Source organism: Pholcus phalangioides, unplaced genomic scaffold, assembly GCF_987345545.1.
Source record: "Pholcus phalangioides strain wild (caught in Gottingen) unplaced genomic scaffold, Ppha-v1.0 ptg000001l_1, whole genome shotgun sequence".
Taxonomy (NCBI): domain Eukaryota; kingdom Metazoa; phylum Arthropoda; class Arachnida; order Araneae; family Pholcidae; genus Pholcus; species Pholcus phalangioides.
In genome coordinates this window covers 19,082,058-19,108,135 of record NW_028301594.1, presented here as the reverse complement: position 1 = coordinate 19,108,135, position 26,078 = coordinate 19,082,058, and the positions used below count along the sequence as shown (strand labels likewise).

Here is a 26,078-nt window from a genome sequence, read left to right as displayed (position 1 = left end):
CCAAGAAAATTTACTTCACCTTTTCTTTTATTTCCCTGACTATTATGCAAAAACATTATTTTCATGGTTTTTATTTTGATCTTGATATTTTATTGATGTATTTTGATGTATTGAGCATGTTACTATTCCTTGATTTAAATTATTAACAAATTAAAACACAAATTATAACTAAAATAAAACAATTTCATCTGTTCAGGTGATTTTAATATAATACCCCCTTCCAGAAGTTGTCACTGGTCATGGGGGTGGAACAGAAGTGGTTGGCTCAGGATGGCTGACAAAGGAACTAATAGTAGTTTTTCTGTCACAAAGGATTATAAAAGAGGTTGGAATTACCCACCATTATTCTGCAACAAGATGAGTCTGTTTTGATGAATCTCTGTCCCTCCATTTTTTCCCCATGAGAAAAAAAAGTTGCTATGCAGGTAATAATCACCAAAGCAACCCTCACTTTAATCGTGGACTTGTAAATGGGGCTTATGAGTCTAATATCAACATGGTCAAAAAAAAGCTTTGCAAAAAATTCTTGACAATGCATCAAAAAAAAAATTCATGTTCCAGGACTGCAATAATGACTATACATTTGTAGACGTGCCAACTTTTGAAATCCAGAAATCCGGAGATTCTCCCAAGGGGTACCCCCCCCCCCTCCCGGCACTCACACCGACTCGATCAAAAAAAAAAAAAACAATTTATCAATTTAAGAAAAAGTTACATTCTTCCCCCCCAAGGCGAGTTCTGCATTGCCCCTGAGCAGAATATAATTCCATGTCAGTCTTTCCGTGCAGAATTGAGAAATCACATCTACATACTGTTCATAAAACAAAAGTGTTTCCTTTCGTGGATGCTATCAGTGATTCTACCTTGGGTATATGAAACAACAAAAAAAAAAACTTAAATTACAACATTGCCGACGAAAAAATGTGTTTATCGCACAGCTATTAATGGAATACAATAACAATTATACAGAAATTTCAGCAACCCAGGGCTCCCCCCGATAAATGATTGCGGATAAAACTACGAAAACGAAGTCGCGCCTTTGCCAGTTGCTTAAATGCGGTCGCAGAGACTTTTTTAAGGCCGCTCGATGGAAATGACCACGGCTGTCCTCTATGGGTGTTTTCCCTAACGACGGTGGTAATCATTGACGCTATGGCAACGTGAAAGCTCGCGCAAAATCTAATTTTCTGCCAAAATCCTGAGAAATTTTAGCAAATCCGGAGAGTGGGAGGAAGGATGAAAAATCCGGAGTCTCCCGCCTAAATCGGGAGAGTTGGCAGGTCTGCATTTGACATTTGCACAAAAACTTTACCTTTACAGAACATTATTCATTCAAAAAAATCTTGCCTGGTTCAAAATAAAACAAACAGGAATCCAATACGGAATGAAGAAACAAAAATAATTTTTATATATTGCACTTAAAGTGTAGAATTTAAATCATGAAATAAAATCAGAAAAATGAATTAAAAAATTTAAATGATTATTGTTCAATAATATCAGTCTGATCTTTTGAGTAATAAATTAAATGCAATATGAATATATGTGTGTTGCATATATATATATTATGTAATTGATTGTATTTGTGTTTCTGATCTGATTAAATCTCAGTTTCAAATAAGCAATAAAAAATTATGAGTACTAATTAATGATATCAATTTTTGAATGAACAAACATAGCAAATTATAATTTATGTACTGAACTTAAGCTATGAATGCTGTATTACTAATTAGTCTGTTGCCAAGTATATGCAAACCAATTAACCCTGAGTGGATCATGTGATACCTTGAGCAAATATTAGAATGTAACATGTGTTTGTATCACTGTGTTGACTGTATGGTCTTAATTATAGTGTTAATTAAATTTCAAACTTACACACGCATCTTCAAAGGCTTTGGAAGCTTCATCTTTCATAGCTATGGTTCTGTTTAATTTTTCTCTACATAGACTCTCTTCCTGGGGAGCAAAGAAAACAATGTAATCAAAGTAGTAACACAGGAAACATTTTTTTACAACTATTCAGGCCAGTCATTTGGGAGAGAAGTTGAAGCCCCCTCAGACTTCCAAAAATACACTAGAAATGATACACACACACATATTGAGTATATGTTCTTTTCCTTTCCCTCCACCCTAAAAATATTGAAATAACATACCTGCAACTATTGCTATAGTAACACATACAAAATTTTTCATACAAATTTTGTTGAGAGGGTAGGGAATAACAAAAAAAAAATTAATATTGCATAGGAAAGTATGTTCGCATAAGTTTTCAGAGGGTGTTGGATATTCAAAATTTTACACACTTAAGAATTAGGATGACATTCTTGGAATACTCTTGAACACTCTAAGGTGGTGGGGGTATTACCATTTACAAATTTATGTATCTTAGCAACTGCTTCTGCCAGCTTCTCCATATGACAGATGCACCTGTCTCTCCTCTGCTCATGTACCCATGCTGCCCTCACGACAATAATGATGACATTAGTAAATTCTGGTTTCCCGATCACTAGGAAAGCACAACATCAATATTCTAAGCTTGTGTTCCATGGTACTGATAAAAGTAAACAATACAATGTAAAATTCCAAAATAATAAAACTCTTATAAATCAGGATTTATCTTCCTCTGGCTTTGAGATACAGAACTGTGAGATGTTTTGTAATGGTACAGTACAACCAGTCTGTTACTCAAGGCATCATTATCTTAAAGACTGATACATACATATCATCATTAACTTTCACATACACTGCTAACAATTGAAAATAACCACAATATGCAAATGAAGCAGGTCAACTTTGTCTGTGGTTGTTTTTAGATGGAGTAAAAAAAGATGATTGGTATGGTAAAGGCTTGAAACCGCATTAGAAATCACTGCTAGTCATGGTTTCAATAATGACTCACAACTAATAAATACAAGGATGACGTCACTCTCCGCTACCATACGAAGGTTTTAACAACTGGCTGTTGCGAAAATATATTTTGGAAAGAGAGAAAATTCAGCGGCCCCTTTGGGGAATCGACACCACGTCCTTTTCACTTTCCTAGACCAGTGTTCCTCAACCGCCGGGCCATGACATCAATCGTACCGGGCCGCGAGAATATATTCATTACCCTTTCATTTTTCAAAGTATTGTATTTTCACGAATAACTAATTGGTTTATTTCACTATTATGGTACATATTATTTTAGTTTTTCAGTCTAAAAATCATACAAAGGAAAATGAAAAACCCTCCTAGAGTTCCAGATCAAAAGCTTCCAGCCGCAATTGTCAATTATAAGAATTTGGAGGATTCCTCTTCCCCTTATCGCACTGAAAATCCTTCGTTTTGTTGCAAGGCCCAAAGGAAAGGAAACATGTCTTTGGTCCTTCCCTCCCCCTCGAAACTAGTATTTTTAATTGTGTTTTTTTTCTTTTCGTATTTTTGAGTATCCGTCTTCATGAGACCCAAACAATACAGCAGGGGTGGGGAATATTTTTCCATACTCTCCGTCCCTTTCCCCGAAAATATCCTACTGCTTCAGGGCTCTCTCTGTTAACAACCAGATGACCCTGTCATTTGCGTGTCCACGGTTTGCCATTGTCGGCACCACAGAAAATGTCCTGAAGACAAACAATAATGCCATGAGAAAACTCGGCATCCCACATTCCTTGGAGACTGGAAAAATATCTGTGCTATTCGCCAAGCTGCATAACTTCAAAGGGGAGTAATTGTGAGTGATTAGGAAAATTTCCGGGCAATAGAAAACCACCATCGACCATTGGACCCGTTTATTTATGGCCAGTGGTAAAAACCTCTTCACGATTTAGTATGTGTTCTCAGAAAAGAACGAAGTATTTCATATATGCGTGGCAAATCTTAGAGACTAATCAGTGAAGCACCATCTGTATACAGAAAATAGTGTGTTTTTGAATCGGTCATCAAGGTGCACATAACTACTGGTGATAACTCGAATACTGTTTTCTTTGCAAAAACGCAGTGAATTACGTTGCGAGAGTTTTCGTTTTGATTTCTTTTCCAGAGTGTGGATAGGTTCACAAATCTCAATTTTTGTTAAAATATAGAGAAAAGTTTAAGTTTTAGAGTAGAAAAATGGCGATCAAAGTTTTGTAATTTATCAAGTTACACAATTTAACATAAGCATCTATCCTGAATATACCGAAAAGTGTTTCACCTAAAAATGAACAATTTTCTGCTCTTCAGCGGACTTTTATGGTGAGTTACAATATAGACGATTTTTTTATATCATTACCTTCTTTCTAGCTAAGATTAAATGCAAAGTTCGATTGTAAAATATATTTTACACTAAGTTATTAAAAAAGTGCTAATAAATAAGTGCTGCGTTGATGTCAGCTCAAAAAAATTCCATTGCCCACTATGAATGAAAACTTCATATTTTTACACACTATGCGAAATTAGTCTGTAGAATTGAATATTAAGACGTTTCGATTGATTTGTGATCAATTGAATTTTTTAATGAGGTAGAAGCGCCGAAATTAAGAAAACGTTGAGGGGGGCTGAAGGTTGCCATTTGTCCTGTATATAAGGGTCTCCTGCATAAGGGCTCAAGCCCTTATGCAGGAGAGTGAGTGGAGCGTTGCATTGTATATTGATTATTGGTGGCTCAGCCATCTCATAAAATATATTGGGGGGCGCTCAAACAGCCTCAGTACCCAGGTTCCGGCGCTTAAGCAATGATGATGTTTACTGCAGTTGCTGATGAAATGCTTCATTTATGTTTTGACTTCTGCACGTTATTAATACATTACCGGAAAAAAAGTGTTGCATCACTCCGCAAGAAAATAATAAATTCAATTCATTATAAATGGGTTTTAGTTAATTAAAATAGATTTAATTAATTAATCAATTAAAGAAGGGTTTAATTAATTAATTGATTAAATGGGTTTTAATTAATCAGCTCGCAATCAAAATGTAATTGGTTGTTTATTAATTATTAACTTTTGAACGAGTAAATTATTCCAGACCGGGCCGCGGTTCCAAAAAGGTTGAGAACCACTGCCCTAGACCACTAGACTACAGAGCCACTGAATCTCTCAATCTTTCCTTGGAGCTCGTGTACACTGAAAGGGACCGTACATGGACGGCTGGACCAGACTCAGGCCAAGCTCACAACTGCTCACGCTGCCACCAGATGCCGACTTACACAAGGACTTCCTTGTGTAAGTCACCATCTGGTTAAAACCTTCGAACTAATAAATAGCCAACAAATTTTTTCCAGCAATGAACATAGAAATTAAAGGAAATGTTTCATTACTGTATTAGGAGGTTTTTCGGCCTGTAAGGCAGTAGTGGATTGAAGTTTTCACTCAAAATTTCACTTGCTCTAGTGGCAAGCATTTTCAAGATTGATGAAAAGACAAAGACCATATTAATATATGCTGTTTTGTCTTACAATGCTCTCTTGTGATTGGGTCCACAGCAGTCTAACAGCATGAAAGACTGAAAACTTCATGAACAATGGCAGCAAAATCCTCATCAGCTATATACCATGTTTTAAAACTTGGCATTTCAAAATTTTAGCATGACAAAATATTAATATATTGCCCCCGGCATGCCAGAAACATGAATGTGCAAATTTTCCTCTTTTTTCATCAGCTGGTTGGATACCTTATTTTGCTATAAGTTTTACCTGAAATGTGAATGTGTATCCTATTGAAACACGTTACAAAACATTTTAGGAAAATAACTTCAATAGAGTAACACGGGTAATACACAGGTAATGAGCCATCTTTGCTATACAAGCCAGTGCCAGATCATCCTGCCAATGTACAATAAATTTTACCATCAGTTTGATTATTTTTTAAAGGGAGAATCGTTGCTTTCAATATTTTTTTTTATAAATTTTCAATATTTATAAAAAAATTACATAAATGCAAGTTAATTTTAAGAAGCAATTAATTTAGTTTCAAGTGTTCATAGCACTATGAGTATATATTTGTAATTTTCAATAACCAACAGTCAGTTTTTGTTTGAAATTCAATTAACGTGAAATATCTGATCAGTAATGCACATGGAAAATACATGTAAGTATGTACACTAATGTAGTAGTTTTTGCCATTTCACATAGTTTATTTTAAAGTATTGTGCTATAGAAAAAAAAAATTTTTTTTTGGAAAGAAATATTTTCATTGAGGTATTTTCTTCAAAAAAAAAACCTTGTATCATTATTTATTTGAACTGAATACAAAGGATATATTATTGTTTTGAGTGTAACCAATCAAAGTACAAATGACATAATGGCTGAAAAGATTCATTAGAAAATTATGGTTCAAAATATAGAGAATTGCAAGAAAATAGAAACTGTGTTAACCTTGTAAAAATGATTTTAAAAATGGTGAATTATTACTATTCATTTATACTTCTCGGCATGTGTAGATCTGTTTTTAAGGTGGAACAAAAAGAACTTTTCAAAAATACACATTATATATACGGATAGAGATAGACATCTTTTTCTCAACTTAATATATATCAAGGAAATTGATATTTTCTGGATTTTGGAACGAAAAGTCATCTGGTCTCTACCAGTAACTCCTCCAGCATGCTTGCCCGGAATACAACAGGACCTGGGTTCATGTCCTGGTGGAGACCAGATGACTTTTCTTCCCGAGTTCACCTCGGCTTAAAATCTAGAAAATATCTCTTTCCTTCATATACATTTTGTTTTGGAACGTTCTTTTCCTGCTAAATCTCCTGTGCAGTTGGCAGAACCGTGTTTCTGAACACATCCAGACTAGTTGAAACCTGTTCGTTGGAGAAAATTTTAGCTGTTGCGAAACATTGTGAACATGCTCAGCAACATTGTTGATAGTCTGAATGGGGTTTTAGTGTTCCAGTACACAGTTTGGAAACTAGTCCAGATCAATTCTCAAACAAGTGTCATTGAAAAATACATGTCAATTATTCTACTCAGAATATTACGATGCTTTATGTTTTTACCTCTTCTTGACGTTTCACTAGAGCCCATGAAATTTCATTTTCAAGTTGCGCAAGTTTCTCAGTTTTGTGATCAAGAGCTTCCAAATGCTTTGCTTGCTTTTCCCATTTAGCAACTTCTTCTTTAAGTTCCTGTAAGGTCTACAAAAATATGTATAAAAACTCAATACACAGCAAAAACTAAATCATCCAACACAAATCTTTGAAAACAAAAGCATATTTAAAATAGCAGGAAAAGGAAGCTGTGTTTCTGGTGCATTAGTTAGTATGCTTGCTCAGTTTGCAAGAGGGCCTGGATTGAATTCCTGGAAAAGACAACTTTTCAAAGTGTGCCTTGGTATAATTTTGAGAAAGTTTTCTAAATATGTTGTAGGCTGAGAAAAAACATCTCTCTTCCTTGCTATTGTACTGTACGTCATCCAAATGCATTTTTCATATAAACTAAAGCTGTTAAAAATTAAAAACATTTAGATGAAAATAAATCTGATGAAAAAAATTCATTGAAAAATGGAAACAAAAATTTTTGCTCTCTCAATGTTAATTTATATAGGTTTTGCTAAATCTTAAATGCACAGTTTTTGTAAAAAAGTTTTGTTCACAAATTTGTTACAAAATTGGGGGTGGCGTCAACATATACACGGATCAGTTTTTGCAGAGTAAAATGTTGTCTAGATTGTGGTTTTGGTTGTTTTTAAATATATAGATAGACTTACACACGAGTGTGTATGGTACTTCAAGCCACACACTAGTTACACAAGAAAAATATGGATGCACTCGAAAGTGCAATTTCAAAAAAAAACTGCCTATGTATATAACTTTCATTTCTTCCCTTTAAATGAATATTTCTCCAAATCTATACCTTTCTCTTCTTATCTAATGATTTCTTAGCAGATTCTCGTTTATCATCAGCATTAACATACTGTTGGTAAATTTGTTCCAGCTGAGTTGCTTTGATGAAAAACTAAAACACAAATAAAAAATTCATTGCAAACTAAAATATACATAGATAAACAACTATATATACTAGTATAAAATTTGTATAACTTGTATAAAATGGAGGCTGTGAAAAAAGAAATTATGCAACCAAACCTTGTTAATGTGAAACCACTGTTAACGGAAGAAACAATTAATCCTATTAATGTAAATGATATTTTTCCAATATCTTAGATAACATGAAAATGGTAATTGTGAAATTCTCTCTATACCTTCTGTTTCCTACAAATGAGCTTCGAATTTACATCTACATTGTCACCGATAATTTTTAATTGCATAAGAAAATATTAAATAAGGAAATTTGTATTTAAAAACATCTTAAAATTTTTGTGAACTTGGTTGACATAAAATATGCCTTCTCCCTATCATGCAAAGCAGTCTCTATACAACAAAGTTTAAGAATTGTTGGAATACTTACATAAAACAATTATTTCTATGAAATGAATTTCCTATAAATACACATAGCGATGACTTGAGTAACGCGAGTATGATTTTTTCTTGAAAGTTACTCTTCACTAAGCAAACTTTTGCAAATTTAATTTATAATAATGTGGATCTCATTCACACGACGTGGATTAATTCATTCTACATTTTCACAATATAAGAACAGTAAAACCCCTCTTAATGGTCATCCCTCTGTTATGGCCAAATAATTCCTCTTGTATAATGAAGGTATGCAGACGTACCAACTTTTGGAATCCAGAAATCTGGATATTCTCCCGAGGGGTGGGGGTTCCCCCCCCCCTCGGGAGAAGGATGAGCCATATAGAAAAATTGCCCCCCCCCCCGGCACTCATAGACTCAAAAAAATATATATATTCGAAAAAAATATATTTTTTAATCAATTAAGAAAAAGTTCCACCCGCCCCCCAAGCAGAATATAATTTCATGTCAGTCTTTCCATGCAAAATAAAGAGAGGGATATAGAGAGAAATCACATTTACATACACTGTTCATAAAACATAAATGTTTCTTTTCGGGGATGCTATCAGTGGTTGATAATCTTGGGTATATCTTAAAAGCTTTATATAGCTTAAAGTTTCATATTTTCTTTCTGAAGACATATTTAATAATAGGAGGAAACTAATTTAAAAAACTTCAAAATAGAATTCTGCTGACGAGAAAACATGCGTTTACCACACAACTGTTAATGGAATACGAAAATGATTATACAGGAATTTTGGCAACCAAGGCCATGCCCCTGATAAATAATTGCTGATAAACGCTACGTAAACAAAGTCACGTCTTTGCCAGTTGCTTAATTGCGGTCACCAAGACTTTTCTATGACTGCTCGATGGAAATGAACACGGCTGTCCTCTATGGGTGTTTTCCCTAACAACAACAGCAGTCATTCGACAACGCAAAAGCTCACGTAAAATCTAATTTTCTGCCAAAATCTGGAGACATTTTGACAAATCCGGAGAGTGGAGGAAGGATGAAAAATCAGGAGTCTCCTGCCTAAATCCGGAGAGTTCGCAGGTCTGGGTATGCATTTCAAACCCCTGATTAACTGGTCCCCCCTCTTTTACAAACGAATTTCTTTGTCCTGTTGACATCTGCAAAAGAGGGGGTTTTACTGTATCATAGTTTTCTGGAAAATAAGTTTGCTAGCAAGTGGTTTAAAAATTATTTTTTATTCACACACACACAACTTGGATAACTCAGAAATAGACTCATAACTCAAGGCACTACTGTAATGAATTTTTTCATAGAACAAAGCAACTACAACTTTGTTATGTGGAGACACATATATTTGGTTGCATAGTTATACATCAATATGTATATTCTTTTCAACATAAGTTTTTTTTTTTCATCTTAATATTTGCTCAAACAAGAAATGGAAAAAAAGGATACATACAGAATATTTCTTTTTTGGATCTTTCGAGTCTAAAAAATGTTTGCTTGCTTCTTGTGTAAGGACACATACAGGGTTGTCAACCTATGAATATCCAAAAAAAATTTTCTCTGCATCAGTTTTGCAATGAAGATTCAAAACTATGATTATAGTTTATTTCCCTTAATAATGATGTGATTTTGATACGATGGAAAAAACTGATTTTTGCGCATTTGGGCATCGAGTAGAGTGGCAGGTCTGAACATAGCTTTGCACATTGCCTTCTGCACACAGACAAAACAGATCAGTGCAAAAAAATTACAGGGAAAGTTGCTTACAAGTGCAAAAACCATAAGGTTGCTATTCTGCGTTGCTTTTTCGCCATTTTCCTTCAATGATGCAATAGCTCTCCGTGCTTTTGTGGCACGACATAAGGCAGATAAACAGTATAAAGACATGAAACTCAAAATTGTGCTCATTTAAACTCTGTTGATCAGCCATGAAAGCAGTAATTGTTGATTTCATGGATTTAGAACCTCCTTTACTAGATGTGGAGACCAGTGACCTATCTATGAAAACAGATTTTACATATTCTTATACTTTTGAATTTACTGATTCAGAAGTTCTGTTAGGAGATGCTTGTTATTTGCTCTGTCTTCACGATCTAGCATTAGCCATCATTAGCTAGTCATGTATAACTTTCAATTTGTCCTAAGTATTCTGTAGCTTTTATTAATCGCAAAGAAAGCTTCAATTTGATTACCAATCTTTTTTAGTCTGAATTTGTCTTCTCTCAAACTCTCTCACAACATATATATACGCATTTATCATTATGGTACAGATTGAGTGATTTTGGGGGGATAAAATAAACAAAGTGTCACAAGAAACTCAAAAGACCTGAACTTATGTCTCCCGTAGTACCACAGTTAAGTGTGGCCGTCCGCAGAAACTACAGACAATCCATAGCAGTTGGCAACTCTGCAAATGTATCAACCCTAATCGCTGTGATAAGGAATGCAAACATGGATAAATCTAATAAAATTAAAATTTTGTAGATATAACTCAAGTCGTACCATGATATTCAATGCATTCAAGATATTATTGATCTCTTCTTTTTTTGCAGAAATAACTCTACCTGAAATATAAAGCAAGTCATGTTAATTATGAAGTAATTGAAAAATAATAAATAAAACTTCTTAATTTTTACAAGGGCTGGGAATCAATTAAAGTTTTTAACTGGTTAATAAAAATTTTTAATCAATTTATCAAATATTTTTCATAACTATATAAATATTGATGACAATTTTTTTTTCATTCCACTCATCTATTCACCAGACGTAAAAAATATAAGACCAGATTAAGAAATTAAGACTGTCTGCTTAAAGCAACTTAATATGCTGAACATATTTTGTAAAAAACCTGAAATTTCTTCATTTGGATCTTCCTTTTTTTTAAAATCAGTTATTTTCGGTTAGTCACTGATTTCAAAATTACTTTTGATCACACTATTGCTTGTTTTCCTAGCAAGTCCTCCCAAATGTTCCTTGTGAGGAAAGGAACTAATGCTTCCAAGATTATGAAAAACTATTGTCCATAATGAAGACAATAAATTTTGATCTTGTCTTCTAAAACTAAATTGAAAACTAAAATCACCACCAGTTTTCGTTGAATTCACTTGTATTTCTACATGCCAAATTTTTTTATCAAAATATCAATTCAAATGTTTTTAAATATATATATACAGGCTGTCCCAAAATGTTCGCACACAGCAGATATCTCTGTGTTAACTTTACAAACACACTTTCAATTATAAAATGTTTTCAAACGATGTGTAGTTGCTTAAAATCTGAAATATTTTAGGGGTCGTACATGTAAGAAGATGAAGGAATTAACCTTTTATACAGTCCTAGAGTGCTCAGAAACCCAATTAGAAAGTTGTTGCTCTGCCTGTCCATATGGCAAAAAAAATAAAATAATAAATAAATAAATAAAAATAAATCCACGTTTCTAAGTGCAAAATTCACAGAGATATTTGAATTCAAAAATGGAGCAAATTTGGAAAAAACCAGCATTAAATGCAGGTAAAATGGGTTTTCCACATTTAGCACTTTTTCCCCCAACGTTCCTGTTTGTTGAATTTGACTATCTCAGTGAATTTGTATTTAGAAACGTGGATTGTTTTTGACATCAGGATAGACATGACAACAACTTTCTAATTCAGTTTGTGAGCACACTGGGACTGCATAAAAAGTTAATTCTTTCATTTTTTTATGTGTAAGACCCCTAAAATAAATTTTCAGATGGTGAATAACTGCATGTCATTCGAAAACTTTTTGTAATTGAAAGTATGTTTGTGAAGTCAAAGGTTATAGAGATATCTGCTGAAAAAACAATTTGGGACAACCTGTGTGTATACAGCAAAGGTCTTATACAAAATTTTATTACACAGAACACTCCACATTGTTTATGCATCAAGTATCTCTGCAACCGTTGGCTTCAAAAACCATACTTTCAATTACAAAAAGTTTTCAAATTATGTGTGGTTACTCAAAATGTCTCAAATTTTCTAAAGGATTTTATATCAGGGTCGTCATTTCAACTTTTTCCAGGGGTGGGGGGGGGGCAAACAACATGTACTCAATGTACATATATATATATACCAGTTTTAGTGTATTTTCAAAAGCTGGGGGGGGGGGCTATATAAATAAAAAATAACAAAAATTAATTTTTTTATAGACCCTGTGTGCTAAAATCTCCAATTAGTGAAATACAAATGGGACTCTGAGAAATAATTTACAAAAAAATTTCATATTTTTAAATGCAATATTAACAGAAATATTTGACTTTGAAGTATTAATCACCAATGAGTGAAGGTGTGGGTTCACAAATTGTGAAACTTGAATCAAATTCAAAGTTGTAAAAATTCTATAATTGTCAAATTAATTGCCAAAGAAATGTAATTACTATTTATTGTGAATTAAAAAATAAAATGGTTGAGCTCATTAGATTTGTGCACAGTCCCTAAAAATTAAAAAATCTATACACTGCACCTAAAGAATATAACAATTTAAATCGAATAAAATCACAAAAACGTAGTAAAAAATGTAAACGATTATTAATTAATTACATCAATCTGATCTGTGGAGTAACTAACAAAAACCAATATATGTATATATTTTTTCTTTTGTATGGATGAGTTAATTATAGTTCATGATTATAACTAGATTAAATGTCAAATATAAAAACTGGTCTGTTGCCAAGTTCATATACAAATCATGGAACCATGGATGTGAATAATGTAATTCCTTGGGTGTAATATCTAGAAAAAAATATGTGTTTTGTATCTGTGTTAACTGTGATGTGATTGTGTTGAATAAAATTTCAATTTGTTCACAAAAAAAAGGCAACTTTTGAGCAAATGAAAAATTATGAACACTATGATAAGTTGCCAAAACATAAGTGATTTTATATATTTAAAGCATTAATAAATATCACATTTAGTAATATGAATTCATTTGCAAATTACTTTTCAGAGCGGGATCTACATTTTAATTATTAAAAAATTTAAGCACATGTCAAATTCATGCAAAAAACAATTTTTTTTTTTTCTATTTCGTTACAAACAGTCCGACTACGTATTACAATACATATGATTTTTCTACCACTGATAGACAGCACCTTCATTTCCAACCAATCTCATTAACAGGCAGTAAATTGCACTACAGCGAGAGTTGGCCAGAGTTGGTGTGTGGCACAGTAGTAGGTAACTAACATTAAGCGCCTGAGTGGTGTGGTGGTAAGATGCTCGTCTACCACCGTGAAGGCTGCTATCAGGTCCCAGGTTCAAAAAGGGGGGAAAAATATAGATAACAAGAAAATTTCCCAAAGCAGCTTGAGGAGACCACAGATAGATCACACCTTCATTTCCAACGAAACTCGTTTATGGCAGTAAATTGCAGTATAGCGATGTGGCAAAAGTTGGTGCGTGGTGAAGTAAGTTCCATTAGTATTGGCACCTAAAATTTTATGTGCATGATTAGAAAATTTGTCTATGGAAAAAATTTTTGGAATTGAAATCGTCCTGTACACCAACATGGAAAGAGGTTACCAAACCCCAAGAAGTCATGAAAAAAAAATATTATTTTGGACAAATTTTTCTCAAGGCTTGGCTCCTAAGAAATTTGATTGGTGCCTGAATGCTTTATTAGATTTATCAAGCTTCGGTATGAATGAAGTTTTACCTGCTTCACTATGAATTTTGTACTGGCTAATGCCCTCATCAGTTATTCTTCTGGATATTGTAATCTTTTCACCATAGTCCTCAGGCTTGTATGCTTCCTCTCCCCTATTGCATAATGTAACAGCTATATCAGCAACACTGAAAATAAATATTTAAAAAACTAGAGTTAATACTGAAAAATACATATATTTACTATATAAAAACTGATTTAACTGTCTAAACCTAAATGAAAACTAACAACATTTTGTTCCTTTTATGCCAGAAACATCAATGTGCAAATTTCTAAAACTTGGGAAATGACATTTAACTCTATGAATATTATTTTCCTAAAATGTTTCGTAGCATGTGTTTCAATAAGAGATACACATTCATATTTTTGACAAAACTTGGATAGCAAAATAAGTGATCCAAACTGCTGATAAACCCAGAAAGTGAAAATTTGCACATTCTTTGATTTTTCTTATTTCCTTTATCAGGAAAATCAGGAAATAGACATACTGTTTGCCAGTTTGAACAAAGCCCTTGATATTCGTGTTTCTTTGAGTTAGGCTTGATTTGCCACCCAATGCTAAAATGATTCCATTAAGTACAGCACTTTTGCCACCTAAAAGAAAGAAATTATACATCTTTTTAGTTAACAAACTATTGCCAGTGGTACCACAAGTCGCCAATAAATAAAATGAAATAAAACCCCCATGAATACTAATCCTCAAACATGGAGTCATATTTATACACATGTGAAAAAAAAAAACGTACTGGTTATGATCCATTAAAAAATTCAGCGATTCTTTTCAGTAAGACACTGATCCGTCACCAAACTAACGACAAATTACTTTACAAAATATTTTCGCCATGCAGCAATTTTCCAGCATACTCATGTGTGCCCAGTCCCAAAGAATTTGTCATTCATTTTGAAGTATCCGAATTGTCTAATTACTAAGCATCATTGAACTTGCATGTTTGTCTTAAACATCTTTGTCCTCAAAGCTAATCTTATACTGTTTTATGTAATGGAGCACTTACCATAATTTCCTCAGTATAATCTTCACCCCAATGCATATATGCAAACTTTGTGTGTTATTGGGGGGTTTTAACACAGCCCCTCTCCCTTAAGTTGAGATTATAGTTTTATTTTGCAGGAGAAAATACCCCTCCTCCCCAAAAAAATTTAAAAAAATTATGAAACTGCCACCCTAGAAAATTATGCATAAGCCTATGTCTGTACCTGTCAATTTTGTTTGTTTTTTTATTGAGCAAATGTCCTCCTATTACACAGCAGCACATTCCCCGTATGTCAAAATTTCATTCACCAATTAAAACCATCAAAGAGTGGAAGGGGTTGCTGGATATGTTTTATTTCAGCCCTTTGCCAACTGATACTTGAAAGTACTACTAATTTTTTATTCCCCTCCCCCCATAACATCCCATATTTATGTTGTTGGGTGTTGGTAACTTGAAATGTAAAGGCTGTATAACTACTTTATAATTAATAGATGACAGCATAAATGTGGATCATTGATCATTTTTGTTGTAACACAGTCATTTTCTACAAACAAGGGCTAATTAGACCAGGACCTCACTGCTGATTCGAACGGCAGCCATTTTAATACTCAGCGAGAGGTTGGTGTACTAACCCCTTGATGTGGGACCTTTTGCATTAGCAATGTTTTTCTGTGGTCACGTCACCATGTCAGGAAAGTTTCTCACAAGGACGAATCGAGTATTGAACTTGCGACACCACTAAACATCCTTTGGTACTTTAGGCAAGTACCTTATCGATCTGAGTTACCGCGCACCCACAAGTGTAGAACAACTAATCTTTTAAATATGTTAATTAATAAATTTCAGTTTGATGTTTTTTGCTCCTTGTAAAGAGTGTTTACTTCATTATACTTCGGTGTAATGCAGTAAAATTATGCTTTTACAAAATGTTCCCTAACAAATATATAAATAAATGTTTTATGTGTTATTTTACATGTTGGAATTCATATTTTTTATTTTTATTATAAGTGTATAGTGCTGACAGTACATAAAATACCAGGTTAATTGATTTATTATGTAAAAATTATTTTCTGAAAAAAAGGAATCATTTTTTGTTTTTAGGCTTTAATTAGAACTAAAATGACTTACGAAAAAATTCACATGATAATTGTTTATTTTTCATAATGTGGTACATAAATAGTTAAAAAAAATTTTTTGTGATTCTACTTGCAATTATAAAAACTGCTATTCTTAAAAGAATTGTTTTTTACAATTAGATTAATTGCAAGAAATATTCATTTTTATTCCAACCTCTGAGAAAGAAGAACAGCTGCAGATAATAAACAAGAATCTATAACCCCTAAGTTCCTGTTACTTCAACAAATTCAGAGAGATGGTTTTAAACACATTATTCACAGAGTATACTAAGGTGAAATGTAATCTCAAAGAGACGGGTTACATTTACTGCATCAATCATCGATCGCAATGCAATTTATATCAATAACGTAAAATTCAAAACTTACTTCCATTTCGTCCAGTAATAAAATGCACAGGAATATCAGGGTTGAACTCAAATTCCAGATTGGCATGGCACATGAAGTTTTTCAGAGTAACTTTCTCAATTAGACCCAGTTTGCCAGAATTCTGTAAAAGATTGAAATAAATTTAGAATCACAACACTCACTGATTCTAACAAGTCCAAATATGCTTAAAGAAATTTCGGTAGTTTTATAAACAAATTACAGAGCAACGTCCATAGGCGGCTACATCTATTCTATTGACTATTCCCTTTGCAAAGTCACAGCGGGAGTATGGCCCTTTGGTAAATGTAGTGCACTACTGCAAGGCCGATGACAAAACTACCTTCAAAATGTCATACCAGTGACACCAGTCCAGCAGGAGTGGCAAGACCTGAACGTGAACAAGACCTCAATCCAAGTCCAAAATATTCTCAAAGCTTCAGCCAGTGATTGTAGCCAAGGCCATTAATTGTACAACCTTCATTTTATAGAAGGACTTGACAAATCAGACATTTTTGGCGCTATTGAAATTTCATAGGTGTCTAACAATTTGTAATAGGCAAAATCAGTCCAAAATAATCTTTGACTTGTCCATGAATCAGGGATCACTTTCCATGATTGCAGACAAGCTGCATTCATTCAGACGTCAGTAGATTTTTAGCCATTTTTGACTCAATCAATTGCATAGCTGCGAACTTTTGAAAATGAAAATTCGGGAGATTTTCGCGCAAACTCGTATTTTATGCTTAAACCACTCCCTAATAAATACAATAGGGATTTTTCCAAACATAAAAGTAAAAGTGTAGGGAATAAAATCCCTACTCAAAAACTGAAGTCAAATTAAAATAGGGATTTTACACACATGGAATTTCAACCCTTGGGAATAAAATTCCTACGCGAAAAACAAGTGAAATTGGAGGCCAAAACTTCAATGATGTAAAAATAAATATTGTGTTCAATCAGAAACGCTGTGAACAAACATTCTGTGCGAATGACCCCAAAATCATCGGAAGATGAAGGAAAAAAGCATCAATTTTTGAAGAACACTGACTTTTTTTGTGACACTTGCTTGATGGTTTTTTTTTCATTTCACGAGTGATGATGTCAGTTTTTCCACCATGACAGATTTTTATGTCCGTAATACAACTTGTACAAAAAAGGAAAAGTCTGCTTTTTTCTGGAACGTTTGATGAAAGGAAATTCATCGGAATAAGTATCTTTAAAATTGATTAAATATGTTTTTATTCTAGTGGATATATAAAAAAAAAGAGGCTTCATCTTAGAGGAGAAATAAGTAAAGATCTTATTAAAGAAAAGTATTAAGAAATAATATAAATCTTATATTTCTTCTCAATGGGCTTCATGCCCCACAAGAAATTCATTAGGGATTGTTTTCATAAGCAGGGATTTCTTTTTAATGAAGTAGGAAATTTTTAGGGACAATTATGGATTTTTTGTGATTTTCTTAAAAATTCAGGAGATTTAAGAACTTTTTGGGAGGTCGAACAATGAAGCTAAAATTCGGGAGACTTGGCAGCTATGCAATTGTTAGCAAAACTCTGACCCCCCCCCCCCCCAACCATGTCAGCAAAATTTTGTCAGCTCTGCCCTCCCATCTCCTAATGCATACTGGGATCAGAGACGTACATGTGGGGAGAGGCATGGGGAGGCCTCCCCCTTCCCGATCAAAAATTTATTTTTTGATGCAAAAAGTATTTTATTTAAAAGTATAATTAAAAATTAAAGTTTCAGAAGAAAATACCTTTATATGTTATTATAATCAATTTGTTAATTTCAAAGCTATCTGAAGGCTAAGAACTCTCTAAATTTCTTTTTGAGAAATTCACTGAGACCCACCCTCTTGGCTATAAATGCTAAGCCCATGGCTGACGGACCAAATATGGCCCTCCACCTCAAACCAAATTTTGTAAACATGAACTAAGCAACACATTTTCAGATCACTCAAGTAGGCCCGTGGCACATTCACAGATTACTTAAATGACCCTGTGACACAGTTCCAGAACACTTAAGCAGTCCATGGCACATTTAGAGATCTCTTGAGTGACATGTATGCAGTTTTACAGCACTGAAGCGGCCCCCCAGTGTAGTTCTACATCACTCAAGTTACTCGCGGCACATTCCCCAATTTCTTAAGTGATCTGCAGCATAATTACGGAGCACTTGAGTGACATGCAGCGCAGTTCCACTTAAGCGGCCTGCAACACATTTCCAGATCACTTGGAAAGATCTGAGAAACATTTAGAGAATCCCAAAGTTGCTCTGTAGAGGTTTTATCAATAGGAAGAATGTTAGTTCAGGTGCCCACAAACAAGCAAAAGGTTTGTCTCGTTTTTGGCACATTGAGTAAGATGTCATTAGGAATATTTCATATTTTCATAAAAAGTGGTTGATAACGCGCGTATCATTCAACCTCTCCCCTCATCAAAAGTCAGCAAACCTGAAACCCCTCCCCTACTATCAATGCTGATGGTAATACTTGAATGATCCCTAAACAGGTTAATATACAGTAAAACCTCTCCTCTCTCTTATGGCCAAATAATAATTTCCCTTTGTCTATTTAGCTTATTTCAAGCCCCCTGTCAACAGTCACACCCCCTTTTATGGACAATTTTTTTTTTTTTTTGTCCCATCAGTGTTTGCAAAAGAGGGGTTTTATTGCATTAGAAAAAGAAACAAAACTAAAAATATAGTGAAAAAAAAAAGAGACAAACTTGTCCCGCTGGAGACATTGATAAGCTTCTCGCGTTTGAGTCATTTCTACGATTTCTTTTTCTTTTTCCTTCATATTCTACTTCTTCATCCTCATCTTGGGGCTTCCTCCGTTTCTGTGTTTTTCTAGAAGACATTTCTCACGGATCTGAAAATAATAACATAAATCTCAAGAAAGATGCACCATCAATGAAAGCAGGATTGACAAGCTTTTTCTATAGGTGGAAAAAACCGAAATAAAAACCATCTCTGCAAAAATTGATTTTTCCCCCATTTATGCATGTCATTTCCCTACTAATGCAAATAAAATGGCTTTTAACACAAACTTTACTATAAGAATTAGAGTAAATTTTTGAGTTGGTGAGTTTTTACCACTACTAGAAAAACTGCAGTAAAAAATGTTCTGGCAATAATGTGTTTTTGTCTAGCGCCAAAAATCGATACTTCCCATCTAGTATCATTTCAGAAAAATTCAATACAAAAAAATTGTTTGAAACACACAAAACTCGTGTTTAAGAATTGTATTAACAAAGATATATATGGGTATTAATTTTATTAGTCAAAAGAATAAGCATAAATTGTTTTACAAAAGCATTTACTAATAGGCCAACAAGCAATTGCATTTTCAATGAAAGTAGCAGATTTTGTTCGAAGTAAACCAATTCTTTCTAAAATAAACAAAGTACAGTAATACTGTAATGTTATACAGTCAAATCCCAATTTTAACGAATACTGTTATAGCGAAAATCTCGTTTTAACGAACACTTTTCTGAATCCTCCAGATAAGTTTACATTAGAACAATGCGAAAACCTAGAATTCCTTTATAAAAAAATTTCATTATAAAGAAGGGATTTCTCCAGTCTCTTGGAGTTCGTTATAACGAGATTCGACTGTACAATAGGGTGGGACAACCGTTTAGGTCAAGGTATAGGTTTCAATAGAAATACATATAGATATTAGTTAATTGGGACCAAATTATTGAAAGAACACCTGTCTTTCTTTCTTACTATGACTATAATGCTATGGTATTTTTCTATGGTTTAATGTTCATACATTAAACTTGCATCGTGACTGCAATCCAGCCCTGTAAAATAGACATAAAATCTGTATTTGCACTCTGAAATCTGCATGAATAAGAAAATGCTTTTAATGTTTTGATAGCACTTCGACCAATCATAAGAAATGAGATGCTCATGTTTGAAGAAAAGGAAACAAATTTCAGCCATGAATGTAAGTTAATTGAAAGTTGCAGACTAGGTACATTGTCATAAAAGAACAGTACATTAAACAAATTATTTTTTGAACTTGGCATTGGACTTCACATTTAAAATTATGACCTTCTATATGAAAATAGCAAGTATCAAAAACAAATCGTATAATTCAGGATAGTGTAAGTTGAGGTATTACGGTACAGTGAAACCTCACTACAACGATGCTCGATATAGCAATAAATTCCTCTACAGCAATATTTTTTTCTTTACCGCAGAGTATAATTATATCAAGATTTTACTGTATCAGGATTGGCAAGTATTTGCCATGGATGGAAAAAACCATGATAAAAATGGGCCTAGCAAAAAAATAGATTCTTTCTCTATCTTTGCATGCAAGGCATTTTAATACATTTATTTTTCCATTTATCACGCAAATGATATAGTTTTGAACTCAAATTTTGATTTAATAATCAATAATTTTTATGGTTGGTAAGTTTTTGCCATGGCTGGAAGAAACTAAAGTAAAAAGTCCTATGCCAAAAATATGCTTTTGCCAAGCATGAAAACAAATTTATACTTCCCACATTTATATGCCTAGTATTTAAATAAAAAGAATAGTATATTGTTATAATGACCCTTCATCTGTAGGAAAACAACTTTTTCTAAGAGCATTATAATGAATGATCATTAAAATGTATTATAACTATGATTATTTATTTATTTGTAAATGTATTTTCCACCACATTTCTTCACAATACAACAGTATAAAGTGAATTGCTGTAACCATTTCAAATCTCAGTTACATATAATACACATTTAGGCAAATGTTTTTATTCATAAAACTATTTTTGCCATCGTTTTTACCAGCTTTTGCCACTGCCCTGGCAAAAATACCTTTTACACAGGCAAAATTCCCAACCCTGAATAAAAGATTTCATATGTTTCATAATGTTATAAGAGACCTTTTTTAAGAGTGGCAACACCGCTAACGAAGTTTCCTGCCACGGAGCTAGGAAATATAGTTTATACAATAGGTTAATCATGCATCTACACTGCCTAATAGCTAATGGACTTTCTTTTACATGCAATGTCCAATAATGACAAGAACAAGTGAAAGATTTGTCATAGTAGTCAACAAGTTTTCACTGACATAGATACCTGCCGTTTTATGTTGGAAGTTGCGCCTGATATGAATCAAGGAAAACCTATTTTGTATTCTCCTCATACTCCAATTGAGTAAGGGGCCATTCAAGTATTACGTAAGCAATTTTTTAGCCATTTTTGACCCCCCCCCCCCCCCGTCAGCAAAATTTAGTCATCAGCTCTGCCCCTCTGAATCCTAACTCATATTTTCATAAAGGGTGGTTGATGACGTAAGCATTATCCAAACCCCCCTCCCTTGTCATCAAAAGTCAGCAATGCAGAAACCCCCCCCCCCATCGATGATGACGTAATACTTGAACGGCCCCTAATCACATATAGAAAATTTTAGGTGCCAGTAGCAACTTATTGGTCACCATGGGGATTATGTTATGACACCCTGATATAAACAAGATCCATAATCAGAGTAAATATCGATTGAGGGCATTCCTGTAAATGAAAACAAAATAACCATTTCTAAAATTCTGTAATCACTAAATTTTAGCAATCAGCAATATTCCATTTAGTTCATGTTTCAATTGCACATTGTTATATTGTGTGTTTGTAAAGGAATTAGCAAAAGTTAAATAATAGTATCGTTCAAGGGATAGTGGTACGAAAGGATGGACAAGTCATACCAGCCAGAAGTTAGTTAGAGTCCCAAAGAATATAAAAGAAACCTGTAAATTTGGCGTGTAGCACATAAGGAATACAGAATCTAAGAAGTAGTATAAAAAGTAGCGATAAACAGATCTATACATATGGGGACTGCAATGAATCGTATAAAGGGTGCAGGACATTATTAAAGAAATCGATAGAAGGTGAATATGGTAATAAAATTCAGAATGATATTTTTATTAATATATCTCATTATATTCAATAAAGTTTATTGAATATAACGAGGAGTAGGCGGATAGCAGAGAAAAAAAATATAAGAAGTAGAGAGTACAAGAAAGAGGAAATTAGAGAGATAAAGAGTGAGTTCGAAAAGGTACAAGATGAGCATAAACGAAGCAGAGAGGTTGATCTTCACCGGAAATGGAACAAGTCACACTTCCGCCTTTACGAACCAAAGTTAAATAATCACTCCCCATATAAAATTGAAATATGTAATGCACCATCCTAGCTTTTAATGTACAAATCATATATATTGTCATTATTTAAAGTAGCTTAATAATTAAAGATTAATTATCTATTTTATCTGTCTCCTTGGACTTGTCATTCACACAGCCCTGTGGTTATTGCCTTCTTTATTTAACATGATGTATTTTAGGGAGTGCAAAATTTGTAATATCATAAATTAAACCAATCACGTCATTGGAAAGATTACTTCAGACGTAAGTTAGATTTAGAGATGCAGTTATTTAACCAAGACTTGTTGGTGAATAAATAACTCCTTTAACAATAGTGCCATGAGATTAACAACATACACATGGTTACAATGCTATATCTAGTTTCACGTCATAAACTGTCACACTCATGAGTATGTTCATTCTTCGAGTGAGGCACACTTACTGGAGGCCGTAAGGGAGCATATTCCCCACAATTCCACAGTACATGTGTAGGCGAAATCGAAAAATCATTTGCTTGGTTGTGATAATGTGAAAATAAATAAACAAAGCTCATTTGTTCCTACTGCAAATTGCTTGTTAACCAAATCACTTGCTAACTGCAGTTCCACTGCATGTGGTTCACTACTACTGTGATTGCAGTAATTCATTCCAAGGCTGATGACCTAAGTCGGAAAAAGCTTTTCCTATGGTAAGTTAATGCCCTATCCTCCTCAGGAAGAAATGCGGACAAATTTACAGAATTTACGGAATTGTTTCCTTCGTTCTTTCCTATCTATTTCCTTGTTTTGATCGACTCTTTCGGGAAAACATTCTAAGAATGGGGCTGGAAAGACCTTCAAGTGGATCTAATTAACCGGGAATAAATAATTTTTTACGACAAGGCGATGGGAGTGCCGGGTAACATAGTCGTGGCAAGACTGTACATAATAGACCAGAAAGAACACGAAACGGCTGCTCATGGTTTCAAACAGCAAATTTGTAGGATATATTTAAATATTCACAAAATTTTTTGGTTATTTTAAGGGCTACTGGTACAGCTATAGTATGAATCCCTTATTTCTTTGGCGATCTTTTTTGGCAATATCCTTCCTAGCCTGTTGGCACTTTTCTTCCTAGTCAGTGATGGTCCGTCATTTTCTTCTGTCTGTTGTTAAATGATGTCACCCCATTGCAGAGATGCTGGTTATATTTTTATTTGTATTACCGGGGGTGTTTGAATGATTTGAAACCACAGAAGCGTTTTTATGTGCCTTGTCCTTGTATGGTATATACCATTTTCCACTATGGAGTATATTGCCTTCAATTTTTCTTTGCTGGATTATTGCATTTTAGATATCATTTTTTCTCAGGCTATATCTTTAATGTCCCCCCCCCCCCACTCTTATTACTTTTCTTGCATACTACCATTATATCTAGAGTTCTAATCCTGCAATAATAGTGCTTTTATTAACCAAACCCTACAAGACTTTTATGCCCTGATTGTTATTATTTAAAAAAGAGTCAAGGTTTTAATTTTTCCAGAGAATATTTACTTATACATTGAGAATGACCATTGTTTATTTAAAAGATATATTGGGTTTTTATTTTTTGTTCTGGAGTTATCATGTTAGTGTTGCTCATTTTACATGTTGCTTCATTTCCAATCTTGATTAGATATCTAGTCTAGGATGTTTTACTTGTTATTGTTTTAATTGTCTTTTTTTTTCATGTAAACTGCAGTAGTATAAGCATCTTTTGGTGATGCATTGGTTTTTTTTTCTTTGGCACGAAAGACATCCAAAAGCATGATCCTGTTTCACTCTTGGTTACTTCCCATCATGCTTTCAGATGTTTTTCTCGCCAAAAAAAAATTGCCAACACATCGCCAAAAGGTATAAAAGTAACTGTTCTGAGCTACTTATCATTACTTTTTTACCACAAAGTAATCATGATACATGCCGAATTGGCAAAGTTTTTCATTACAGACGTGAGATGATTGGCTATCTGTATCAGACTAGCTCCATGTGACATCGACATCATGCCAGAATGTGACATCACTCAAAAGAATTAGAATCAAACCCGTCATATTCTTAATATTTCACTCTATTAGCAAGGTACACAGGGATCGTTCCGAAGTTATGAATACGACAAGACTGGGGTTTGCCCACATAAGGAGGCGACCAGAGCGAGCCAACCCATGTCTTGGTTCATAATGAAAATAGATAGGCCGATCAAAGTTTGGCCTACAGGAGTAGCCACTGATTTGCATATTCACATGCACATATGTTAGCGATTCTACGAAATGTTTTCTGTGCTAATGCATTGTTTAACTATGTCATTTCACTTCCATCACACGCTGTTGCAGGATATTCTGCTCACAATCGCGTTTCAGCACAGAATTTTTAAATTCTTGACGGTGCTAAATAGCTTCTGTTGAGCCGAGGCCTAGTAACTTCAAACTCTTCTGAATTTATTTTTCTAGTGATTTTTTAAAATTTGGTAGTATGAGTTTACCACCCATTCAATTCCGCGAGGATTATTTCAATTTATTTCGTGCATTTTGGATTATTTGACATGTGCACCCTAAGGATAATTTTACGTGTATGTGCCTTAAGGATTATTCCAATTTCTATAGGATTATTGCTGTGCAGTAGAGGATGGGAAATATGGTGAATGGTGAAAAAAAACTTTATTTTTCCCCTTTCGCGGGTTACATTAGACTCTGCAGTTTTTTGCGCCAATGACGCCAAGCAGTGCCAAGAAAGGTGCTTATACTGCTTTTTCACCTAAAATGTATACAGATGATGAGGGTCATTTACATGTCGTATAGTTAGCAACTGATTACGTAATTTAATGATTTAGTTGTTTAGTAAATAAACCTGATTCTATTTTTTTCATTAAGTAAACCTACGCACATGCATCGGTGGGCCTCCTATGGAAATCATCCAATCAGCATTTACTTAATATGTGGAGACTTTTTTTGAACTTACCAACTTAAAATTTTGCTAATTACGACATCCCTTAACGAGAAGTAAAGAAGCCTTTATTTCGAAAAATTTTTCCCACTATAAATTTACTTAAAAAAATCAATAAAATCAGTTGTAATGGTCTCCCTCCTGGATGAAAGGTGGGGGGCCACAAAAAGGAAATACGGTCCAAAAGGGGGCCATCGCCGAAAAGGGGTTACGAAACACTGTATTATACTATAACTTTCCCGCCATTTCAACCCCTGATTTACTCTTATGCTTATGAACCAAACCAAGTTCACTAATGATTATAACACAAGACATTAAACATCAAATAACTTACTTCTCCAAGAGAAGCTAACCTTGGAGCTTACTACAGGAATAAAATCAAGAGTTTTGTAGGCATGTTTTGCAGGCAGAAAGTTGAGATTGCTACGACCGTGACCAACTTTTGAAAAAAT

At 33.9% G+C, this 26,078-nt stretch overlaps 1 protein-coding gene across 2 annotated transcripts in view; it reads right to left on the bottom strand.

Annotated features, from left to right (window-relative positions):
* Positions 1-26,063, bottom strand: part of SMC6 (Structural maintenance of chromosomes 6) — an 89,190-nt gene extending 63,127 nt beyond the window's left edge. For both annotated transcript variants that reach the window (XM_089232003.1, XM_089232004.1), the window contains exons 1-10: positions 25,961-26,063; positions 19,250-19,395; positions 16,521-16,641; positions 14,515-14,620; positions 14,018-14,154; positions 10,850-10,911; positions 9,801-9,881; positions 7,808-7,909; positions 6,952-7,089; positions 1,873-1,953 (exon numbers count right to left, since the gene is read on the bottom strand). In XM_089232003.1, coding sequence (XP_089088129.1) covers positions 1,873-1,953; positions 6,952-7,089; positions 7,808-7,909; positions 9,801-9,881; positions 10,850-10,911; positions 14,018-14,154; positions 14,515-14,620; positions 16,521-16,641; positions 19,250-19,384 — 963 coding nt within the window. In that variant the 5' untranslated portion in view covers positions 19,385-19,395; positions 25,961-26,063. The remainder of the gene's footprint in view (positions 1-1,872; positions 1,954-6,951; positions 7,090-7,807; positions 7,910-9,800; positions 9,882-10,849; positions 10,912-14,017; positions 14,155-14,514; positions 14,621-16,520; positions 16,642-19,249; positions 19,396-25,960) is intronic.
* Between the last annotated feature and the right edge of the window lie 15 nt (positions 26,064-26,078).